The sequence below is a fragment of the Asterias amurensis genome, chromosome 20 (genome assembly GCF_032118995.1).
Source record: "Asterias amurensis chromosome 20, ASM3211899v1".
In the NCBI taxonomy this organism is placed as follows: domain Eukaryota; kingdom Metazoa; phylum Echinodermata; class Asteroidea; order Forcipulatida; family Asteriidae; genus Asterias; species Asterias amurensis.
In genome coordinates this window covers 6,148,158-6,159,372 of record NC_092667.1, presented here as the reverse complement: position 1 = coordinate 6,159,372, position 11,215 = coordinate 6,148,158, and the positions used below count along the sequence as shown (strand labels likewise).

The following is an 11,215-nucleotide window of genomic DNA, read 5'->3' as shown; positions in this document are numbered from 1 at the left end:
CAAAGCATAATCCTAAAGAGAGAGTGTACATAAAAATGTATACTTCCCTTAAATCTTGGGACAATTCCCTTGGTATGGCGTATTTTCTACACTTTCATGTGTTTTGAATTACCCAAAATTTCCCTAGTGTGGCGTATTCTCGCGCTTTCACCTGTGTTTTGAGTTACCCATAATTCCCCTGGTGTGGCGTATTCTCGCGCTTTCACCTGTGTTTTGAACTACCCATACTTCCCCTGGTGTGGTGTATTCACTACACTTTCACACCTGTGTTTTGAATTACCCATAATTCCCCTGGTGTGGTGTATTCACTACACTTTCACACCTGTGTTTTGAATTACCCATAATTCCCCTGGTGTGGTTTATTCACTACACTTTCACACCTGTGTTTTGAATTACCCATAATTCCCCTGGTGTGGTTTATTCACTACACTTTCACACCTGTGTTTTGAATTACCCATAATTCCCCTGGTGTGGTGTATTCACTACACTTTCACACCTGTGTTTTGAATTACCCATAATTCCCCTGGTGTGGTGTATTCACTACACTTTCACACCTGTGTTTTGAATTACCCATAATTCCCCTGGTGTGGTTTATTCACTACACTTTCACACCTGTGTTTTGAATTACCCATAATTCCCCTGGTGTGGTTTATTCACTACACTTTCACACCTGTGTTTTGAATTACCCATAATTCCCCTGGTGTGGTGTATTCACTACACTTTCACACCTGTGTTTTGAATTACCCATAATTCCCCTGGTGTGGTGTATTCACTACACTTTCACACCTGTGTTTTGAATTACCCATAATTCCCCTGGTGTGGTTTATTCACTACACTTTCACACCTGTGTTTTGAATTACCCATAATTCCCCTGGTGTGGTTTATTCACTACACTTTCACACCTGTGTTTTGAATTACCCATAATTCCCCTGGTGTGGTTTATTCACTACACTTTCACACCTGTGTTTTGAATTACCCATAATTCCCCTGGTGTGGTGTATTCACTACACTTTCACACCTGTGTTTTGAATTACCCATACTTCCCCTGGTGTGGTGTATTCACTACACTTTCACACCTGTGTTTTGAATTGCCAATACTTCCCCTGGTGTGGTGTATTCTCTAACCTTTCATATGTGTGATGAATTACCCATAATTCCCTTGGTGTGGCGTTTTCTCTACACTTTCACCTGTGTTTTGAATTACCCATAATTCCCCTGGTGCGGCGTATTCTCTAAAAGTTTCACTTGTGTGATGAATTACCCATAATTCCCCTGGTGTGGCGTATTCTCTGCACTTTCACCTGTGTGTTGAATTACCAATACTTCACCTGGTGTGGCGTATTCTCTACACTTACACCTGTGTTTTGAATTACCCATACTTCCCTGGTGTGGTGTATTCTCTACACTTACACCTGTGTGTTGAATTACCAATACTTCACCTGGTGTGGCGTATTCTCTACACTTACACCTGTGTTTTGAATTACCCATACTCCCCCCAGTGTGGCGTATTCTTTATACTTTCACATGTGTGATGAATTACCCATACTTCCCCTGGTGTGGCGTATTCTCTACACTTTCACATGCATGGTGAATTACCCATAATTCCCTGGTGTGGTTTATTCACTACACTTTCACACCTGTGTTTTGAATTACCCATAATTCCCCTGGTGTGGTTTATTCACTACACTTTCACACCTGTGGTGTATTCACTACACTTTCACACCTGTGTTTTGAATTACCCATACTCCCCCTGGTGTGGTGTATTCTTTATACTTTCACATGTGTGATGAATTACCCATAGTTTCCCTGCTGTGGCGTATTCTTTACACTTACACCTGTGTGATGAATTATTAATACTTCACCTGGTGTTCGTATTCTTTACAATTTCACCTGTGTTTTTAATTACCTATAATTCCCCTGTTATGGTATTTTCTCTTCACTATCACCTGTGTTTTGAATTACTCATAATTCCCCTGGTTTGGCGTAGTCTCTTCACTTTCATGTGTGTTTTGAATTACCAATACTTCCCCCTCTTCCAGCGCATTGAATTTTGTAAAATGCAAAAGTCTCGTTTTTTATTATTATTATTCCCCTGGTGTGGCGTATTCTCTACACTTTCACCTGTGTTTTGAATTACCCATACTTCCCCTGGTGTTGCGTTTTCTTTATTCTTTTACCTGTGTTTTGAATTTCCAAAAATTTCCCTGGTTTGGCGTATTCTCTACACTATCACCTGTGTTTTGAATTACCCGTAATTCCCCTGGTATGGCGTTTTCTCGTCACTTTCACATGTGTTTTGAATTACCCATCAATCCCCTTGTATGGCGTTTTCACTTCACTTGCACATGTGTTTTGAATTACCCATAATTCCTCTGGTATGGCATATTCTTTACACTTTCACATGTGTGATGAATTACCCATAATTCCCCTAGTATGGCGTTTTCACTTCACTTGCACATGTGTTTTGAATTACCCATAAATCCTCTGGTATGGCGTATTCTCTTCACTGTCACATGTGTTTTGAATTACCCATAATTCCTCTGGTATGGCATATTCTTTACACTTTCACATGTGTGATGAATTACCCATAATTCCCCTAGTATGGCGTTTTCTCTTCACTTTCACATGTGTTTTGAATTACCCATAATTCCCCTGCTATGGCGTTTTCTCTTCACTTTCACATGTGTTTTGAATTACCCATAAATCCTCTGGTATGGCGTATTCTCTAAACTTTCACATGTGTTTTGAATAACCCACAATTCCTCTGGTATGGCGTTTTCTCTTCACTTTCACATGTGTTTTGAATTACCCATAATTCCCCTGCTATGGCGTTTTCTCTTCACTTTCACATGTGTTTTGAATTACCCATAATTCCTCTGGTATGGCGTTTTCTCTTCACTTTCACATGTGTTTTGAATTACCCATAATTCCCCTGCTATGGCGTTTTCTCTTCACTTTCACATGTGTTTTGAATTACCCATAAATCCTCTGGTATGGCGTATTCTCTAAACTTTCACATGTGTTTTGAATAACCCATAATTCCTCTGGTATGGCGTTTTCTCTTCACTTTCACATGTGTTTTGAATTACCCATAATTTCTCTGGTATGGCACTTTCTCTTCACTTTCACAAGTGTTTTGAATTACCCACAATTCCTCTAGTATGGCTTATTCTACACACTTCCAGTTGGGTGATGAATTACCCATAATTCCCCTGGTTTTGCGTATTCTCTACACTTTCACCTGTGTTTTGAATTACCCCAACTTTCCCTGGTGTGGCATATTCTCTTCACTTTCACGTGTGGATTGAATTACCCATAATTCCCCAGGTGTTGTGTATTCTAATCACTTTCACCTGTGTTTTGAATTACCCATAGTTCCATACAAGTACTGGTCTTGATTAGTCTTAGCCACTTTGTAAAGTTTTGTCGTTATGGTCAAAGTCGGTCTTTGTGAGGAAGTTAGAAGTTATATAAATCCAATGTCATCTTTGTTATCATTTCTTGCCAAACAAATAGTGAGAAATTGTCACTATTCAGCTTACTAAAACTGTTCATAAATTTGCGGCGTTAGCGTCAATACGTCTAGCATTTTACTTGAAGCTTTTGGTACAAGTTATGTGATTTATACACTCGGCAACTTTGTTTTAAGTCAAAGTTGGTCAAAAATAAGTTCACTTGTAGTCATTTTGTTAATTGACTACATCTGAGTGTCCAAATTGCAGCCCCATAAAAAGCAAGGGGGAAATTAGTGGCCATTGCAGAACTTGTTTTTCCGACCAGCACATCATCATCTGGATAGAAGTCGTCATTATCTGTCGAGTTAGGATCCCATTGGAACAAGCGTCGACAACTCTTGACACCACCAGTGCGGCTTGGTTGCAAGACAACAATCGGTGAAATCTTTGGCCCTTGAGGGCACCAGTTCATTTAAGCAAGCAACAACTACCTTCTGCTCAACACTTGCGTTTAAAACACAGCGCAAAATTGCGTCTAGCTCGTTATATTTTGTGAGACATTACAACATTGAAGTAGAAACTAGTAGTACATCTAATTGAACTTCACTGAACAGAGAACATATCAACCATTGCACTTAAAGCCTTTAGGTCATCACAAGTTCCAGGTGGCCGAGGGGGTCCACCGACAGGCACAGGTGTTTGCGCGACTCTGCTTTTTTTTTGGCCAAATTTTTCAATAAAAAATTGAACATGACTCTCCTTGTAACTTGTGTTTTATTTGCCTTAACCCTACCCCCCCCCCCCCAATTAAATACTGAGGGCCCACCTTATCCTGGTGGGACCCTCGGGCTGTCATTTTTACCCACAATACAATTGGGTGCGTATATAAGTTGCTTTTAGCAAGTCATTTTGCGCAAGGAAACTCCTATAAAATTAATACGCACCCAATTTATTGCATTGTGGGAAAACATGGCAGCCAAGTAGACGAGTCAAATAATGAGACAACAGTTACGAGTTCAGACAAATCAACTAATGGTTGACTTGCCCATAAAAAGCATAAGCATTTATTCCTGTACATATAAAATAACACTCAATTTAAATAAAGACACCAGGCAAAATTTGAGTAAAATTGGATAAAAACGCAAGGCTATATAGCCTTGTAGCACTTTTGGGCAAAATTTGAGCAAAATATAGCCTTGTTGAATTTTCAGGCAAAATTTGATAAAAACGCAAGGCTATAGCCTTGTAGCACTTTTGGGCAAAATTTGAGCAAAATATAGCCTTGTTGAATTCTCAGGCAAAATTGGATAAAAACCCAAGGCTATAGCCTTGTAGCACTTTTGGGCAAAATTTGAGCAAAATATAGCCTTGTTGAATTCTTAGGCAAAATTTGATAAAAACGCAAGGCTATAGCCTTGTAGCACTTTTGGGCAAAATTTGAGCAAAATATAGCCTTGTTGAATTCTTAGGCAAAATTTGATAAAAACGCAAGGCTATAGCCTTGTAGCACTTTTGGGCAAAATTTGAGCAAAATATAGCCTTGTTGAATTCTCAGGAAAATTTGTTAAAAACGCAAGGCTATAGCCTTGTAGCACTTTTGGGCAAAATTTGAGCAAAATATAGCCTTGTTGAATTCTCAGGCAAAATTGGATAAAAACGCAAGGCTATAGCCTTGTAGCACTTTTGGGCAAAATTTGAGCAAAATATAGCCTTGTTGAATTCTCAGGCAAAATTGGATAAAAACGCAAGGCTATAGCCTTGTAGCACTTTTGGGCAAAATTTGAGCAAAATATAGCCTTGTTGAATTTTCAGGCAAAATTTGATAAAAACGCAAGGCTATAGCCTTGTAGCACTTTTGGGCAAAATTTGAGCAAAATATAGCCTTGTTGAATTCTCAGGCAAAATTGGATAAAAACCCAAGCCTTGTAGCACTTTTGGGCAAAATTTGAGCAAAATATAGCCTTGTTGAATTCTTAGGCAAAATTTGATAAAAACGCAAGGCTATAGCCTTGTAGCACTTTTGGGCAAAATTTGAGCAAAATATAGCCTTGTTGAATTCTTAGGCAAAATTTGATAAAAACGCAAGGCTATAGCCTTGTAGCACTTTTGGGCAAAATTTGAGCAAAATATAGCCTTGTTGAATTCTCAGGAAAATTTGTTAAAAACGCAAGGCTATAGCCTTGTAGCACTTTTGGGCAAAATTTGAGCAAAATATAGCCTTGTTGAATTTTCAGGCAAAATTGGATAAAAACGCAAGGCTATAGCCTTGTAGCACTTTTGGGCAAAATTTGAGCAAAATATAGCCTTGTTGAAGTCTTAGGAAAAATTGGATAAAAACGCAAGGCTTATAGCCTTGTAGCACTTTTGGGCAAAATTTGAGCAAAATATAGCCATGTTGAATTTTCAGGCAAAATTGGATAAAAACGCAAGGCTATATAGCCTTGTAGCACTTTTGGGCAAAATTTGAGCAAAATATAGCCTTGTTGAATTCTCAGGCAAAACTGGATAAAAACCCAAGGCTATAGCCTTGTAGCACTTTTGGGCAAAATTTGAGCAAAATATAGCCTTGTTGAATTCTTAGGCAAAATTTGATAAAAACGCAAGGCCTTGTAGCACTTTTGGGCAAAATTTGAGCAAAATATAGCCTTGTTGAATTCTCAGGCAAAATTTGATAAAAGCGCAAGGCTATAGCCTTGTAGCACTTTCGGGCAAAATTTGAGCAAAATAAAGCCTTGTTGAATTTTCAGGCAAAATTTGATAAAAACGCTTGTAGCACTTTTGGGCAAAATTTGAGCAAAATAAAGCCTTGTTGAATTCTCAGGCAAAATTTGATAAAAACACAAGGCAAAATTTGATAAAAACACAAGGCCTTGTAGCACTTTTGGGCAAAATTTGAGCAAAACATAGCCTTGTTGAATTCTTAGGAAAAATTTGATAAAAACGCAAAGCTATAGCCTTGTAGCACTTTTGGGCAAAATTTGAGCAAAATATAGCCTTGTTGAATTCTCAGGAAAAATTTGATAAAAACGCAAGGCTATAGCCTTGTAGCACTTTTGGGCAAAATTTGAGCAAAATAAAGCCTTGTTGAATTCTAAGGCAAAATTGGATAAAAACAAAGGGCTATAGCCTTGTAGCACTTTTGGGCAAAATTTGAGCAAATTAAAGTCTTGTTGAATTTTCAGGAAAAATTTGATAAAAACGCAAGGCTATAGCTGATACTATACTATATATGCTGATACTGTTGACTTAGGTGCTCCTTCATGGATGACATGGGTCCTCAGGAGATACAGTTATACCACCTTACAGTTGGTTCCTATGTAAAAAAAAATAAAGCAAATATTCTTGCATTAGTCTTCTTTTTAATAATCTAGTTGAACAGAGTATGATTCTAGCGCAATCTTGTAATTAAGTACACCAATGCAAGCAATTTACTTGAGTTCCAAATTTTGTCTATTTATCCTGGTAAGGTTTGTTCAATTAGCAGGGCTACCAACGTGCAGGTCCCAGGATACCAGCCCCATCGTCGGGGCCTTTGCACCATCCTGTCGGATGGGTCAGGTTCGCCCCCCTGAGAACCAGGGGAGTCCCCTACTGTACTAATGCGGTCCGCTAGTGGAAAGACTAGCAGACTACTTCCGTTGGTCAACCATTTGTGATAACACCGGCACCATCCTCAGGTGAGGAGCCCAAATGCACCTTAAACCAAGTTAGCGCAACCCCCCCCACCCCCCCCCCCCCCCCCACGTATATGCTCGCTTGCTTGCAATGGTGTACTTATTTACAAGATGCCAACTATGTATTGAGCTGCTAACACAACCCACTACAGGTTTAGGATGATTAAAAAACGTGAAATATCAAACCAACACAATCACTCAAGTCACTCATCTTTATCTTACCTTTGTTCATTCATGATCAACAGATGAGCTGCTAGGATGTCTTGATACTGATGTTTTCATGCATGTTTGCTCTCCTTTATACCCTGCAGCCTTCAAGGTGTCAGTAGGGGAGATTCCATCCATACTTGGTTTCAGGAAATACTGGCGCTGAAAGGTCAAGTAAACCGATAGAGTGTGTAACTGTAAGCCAGTATTATGTCATTTGCAAAATCTCTTGCAGGGTTAAAATCAAGCATTTAAGGCCAGTTTTGGGGCCTAAAACTGAAAAAATCACATGGGCAATTTTATCGAATTTGGGCCTCAAATTAAAAAAAATAACAAGAGGTGTAAGTCCACCAGGATTTTTCAAATTTGGGCATAAAAAAAAAATCAAAAGCAGTTTTAGCCAACTTGGGCTTAAAGTTGAAACTAAAAATCACAAGGTGCAATTCCATAGAATCAAACATGCCCAGGGCCTCAATTCGCTAAGTGTGTTCTTTGATCCTAAAAAGCATTCTAAGTAAAAGCTGTATACATTTTGGTGGATCAAATAGCCAATTGATCCAGGGATTTTGTTTGAGTAACAATACCTGTATAGGAAGGTAAAGTAAGATCAGGGTCCAATTTCAAACAGCTGCTTGAAGCAAGCCGGAAATGTTGCTTATAAACAATTTTCTGCTTATAGCAAAAAGTAGCAGGATAACAGACCAAAATTGTACATGTGACATAGTATTAGTATTTTGGCTGGTAACCTTATTCTGGTAAGCATTATTATTTTGTACTAAGCTTCTTATAAGAAACTTCTTCAAGATGTACCATATGCACCTTGTAGTGTAAGCTATCCTGGTAGATCTTATGAATCTTGGAGACATCTTTGGAGATGAATAGTTGCTCTCCTTTGACCTGATACAAACACAACAAAGCAACAAACAACAATACTTTCAAAGATGGTAATTTGCATCGGGATAAAGAATATTCATTTTGGTTATGTGTGGTGTTAGCACTGTTTACTAAGGACGTATCCGAGCTTTGTTTAAAAACATATAGCAGGTTATTTTTTATCACCGAGCTCAGAAAAGTACCGAACAGAGTATACAGTGCTGTTACACACATTGGTGTTTAGGCCTATGTGCTTTTAAAACCCAACTTCAATAACAACATTTTGAAGGAATGTTTGTTTGGATAACTTTCCGTATGGCGCCACCACTTTTTCACTCATTTTTACAAAAAAGGATATCTCATTGAGGTAAACTAGATACTAAATTATTTCATATCGAATGAAAAAGTGGTGGCGCCATACGGAAACTTTTCCATTTGTTTTTGCAGTTATAATCAGAAACTCAATTCCTGAAATATAAGTATAGTTGTTAAATTGGATTCTTGGTTCTGGCCATTAAAGTACATAGGTACAACAAAGTAAAGAAAAATTACATTTTCTTTGAAACAGTGATACCCTCCCCACCCCAACAGTAAAGCTTGTTTTATCCTTGTATTACTACCACTAGTTTTCTGTACTATTTATTTGAGACATGTGTTTACTAAAAAGCACATCGCCATCCACCAAGCCCCCTACCTAGTCATGCGTAGCACAGTAGCACAAAGACATACCGCCGCACAGAGCACATACCATCGTGCTTTCAAACTTCAGCGCCTTTGAGGAAACCCAATCTACACATTCCAGTTTCGCGTCCAAAAACACATTATTATATACAATACTCCATACGGAGGTTATGAACAACTCACCTTTACAATGTTGACATGCTTTTTGGACCGGAAATGCTCAGCTAAAACGGAGAAAATTACTGGAAAAAATAGGCTGTAAAACCACGAGGCATTGCAAGGCAGGCCTCGAGTAGTAAAATTGCGTCCAGCTGGTACCCCAACGCTGCATGCTTTCAGCGCTTTGCACTACGGCCGGTCACACTGGTATCCTGTTAAACCCTAGACAAGTCACCAGTCTATCCACAAGGATTCACGCGGGAAGTTTGGCATAGATGGTTAGGCGAGTTTGAAAGCCTGACGCACAAAATTTGCATAAAACTAATTTGAATAGTTTACTTCTAAGTTGGTTAGAGTTTGTTGGTCTTTAATTTTAGTTGTGAAAGCACATTTAAACAAGTCAATTATCCGAGGGGCTCTTCAATTAAAACAAATTAAATGATCCCTAATAAATAAAAAAATTCAAAACCATCCCAGGTTAAGTTCAATAACAAGTTTTCAGTATTATGAATATTTTCCTATTGCTAGCCCTAACCCTTACTGTCATTCTAGCCAACCCCTAAAACCATAATCCTAGCAAACCCTAGCCACCTTGTCGGATAGGTGTTGGAATAAAGAGCAGCCCCTGTCCCGTGTGAAGCACACATCTATGTTCCGACACTACTTTCTATTCCCAACCCTAACCCTAACCCTAGCATACCCTATCCACAATTTAGCATGTACATGAAGGGGGGGGGGGGGTCAGAAAAGGGGTGTTGGAATAGTAGAACAGTCACGTAATGCATGACCCTACACCCATGTGAAGCCTGCAGAACACCTATATTCCGACACCCCTAATGAATTTTCTGATTCTTAAACCTAACCATAAAATTAGCAAACCCTAGCCATAATTTTAGCATGGACTAGAAAGACACCTATAAAAGGTAGTGCGTAGTTTCCAATATGCCTTGTCAGTGTCGTGTGGTTTAAGGTCACACAGTCTCAGAGATCATTAGTTAAGTAAGATTAAAGGTCTGTGTATTACTTAATCTTAAAGCACTAAACAACAAGTCATAAGCAAGAACAATTGTCCAAACATTAGGTTCAATTCTCCAAAGAGTCGAAGCTCGTTCATTTTATTCATCTCCAATAAATGCTTTAAGATATTTAAAAAGGTGACTACAGAGCCCAAGAACTGGGCCCAATTTGAAAGAGCTCATAAGAGCAAAAAGTAGCTAAGCGCAACAAAAGATGCTTACCAGAAATACCATTCTGGTAGGCATGTTTTGTCTGTGGCTGGTATCCTGCTTACTTTTACTAAGCAGGATTCTTTTAAGCAGTATTTTTCTGCTTAAGCAGCTCTATGAACTTGGGCCCTACGCTGGATCCTATAAGAATCAATAACACTTAGCTTTTCTAATAGCAACCACATTTATAGAGCACAGATCCCTTGCCCACGTACAGATATTATTTCAGAAGCTTGGTGTCAAAGTACAGTAACTTTCCATCAACTCATAAATAACTATGCCATAATCAATAGATCCATCTCTTAAGTAAACATAGTGGAGCAATAACCACACTGTAGCAAATAGTTGCAACCAAATTAAGGTCATAAATTCATTACGCAATAGTTTGCTTTGATCACATGCAATACCAGCAGTGATTATTATTATTATTAATTCATAATGTAAATATTATATTACATCAGAATATAGATTTCTACTTTTCACCCCTGAGATGACCAAAAAACTCTCAATTTGTTATTTCATTTCATTTCGAAAGGTGGGAGTGTTTTTGAGATATTATTGCCCCAAAATCTGGAGCGGAATACAGAATCTGAGAAATGCTACCTCACAAATTTGAAACTTGTTGGGATATTAAATGCTGATGTTTTCCCATAACCACAGTACTTCCAAGTGAAATGTTTCTCAAAATTCTTTATAAAATTGAAAGCTGCTGCTAGCCATTGTCATTAAATTTAACAGTTATCATAATAATACTTTATTTCTATAAAATAGAAAATACTCATTAAATAAGAAACTTCTGTAACATGTGTTGGCTATGAGAAGAATTGGTGTGATCTTGACGTTTCAAACAGTGTACACTCTGCTCATCTTTAGGAGAAGATGAGCGAAGAATACAATTTGAATTGTCAAAACTCCAACAGCCGTAAGTGATGTCATTTTA

The 11,215-nt window shown here is 38.3% G+C and overlaps 1 protein-coding gene across 1 annotated transcript; it reads right to left on the bottom strand.

Annotated features, from left to right (window-relative positions):
- Positions 1-5,405: 5,405 nt before the first annotated feature.
- Positions 5,406-9,596, bottom strand: LOC139952688 (uncharacterized). Its single transcript, XM_071951889.1, has 5 exons — positions 9,591-9,596; positions 9,074-9,238; positions 8,156-8,233; positions 7,352-7,498; positions 5,406-6,768 (listed from the first exon to the last, which is right to left on the bottom strand). The coding sequence occupies exons 1-4, from the start codon at positions 9,594-9,596 to the stop codon at positions 7,358-7,360; spliced, it is 390 nt and encodes a 129-aa protein (XP_071807990.1). The 3' UTR covers positions 5,406-6,768; positions 7,352-7,357.
- Positions 9,597-11,215: the final 1,619 nt, after the last annotated feature.

Excerpts from the sequence above, each read along its gene's own strand:
- LOC139952688 (XM_071951889.1), bottom strand. Across the intron at positions 8,234-9,073 it reads AGCATGTCAACATTGTAAAG|GTCAAAGGAGAGCAACTATT; the intron begins GTGAGTTGTTCA and ends TGTTTGTATCAG. Across the intron at positions 7,499-8,155 it reads AGGATAGCTTACACTACAAG|CGCCAGTATTTCCTGAAACC; the intron begins GTGCATATGGTA and ends TTGACCTTTCAG.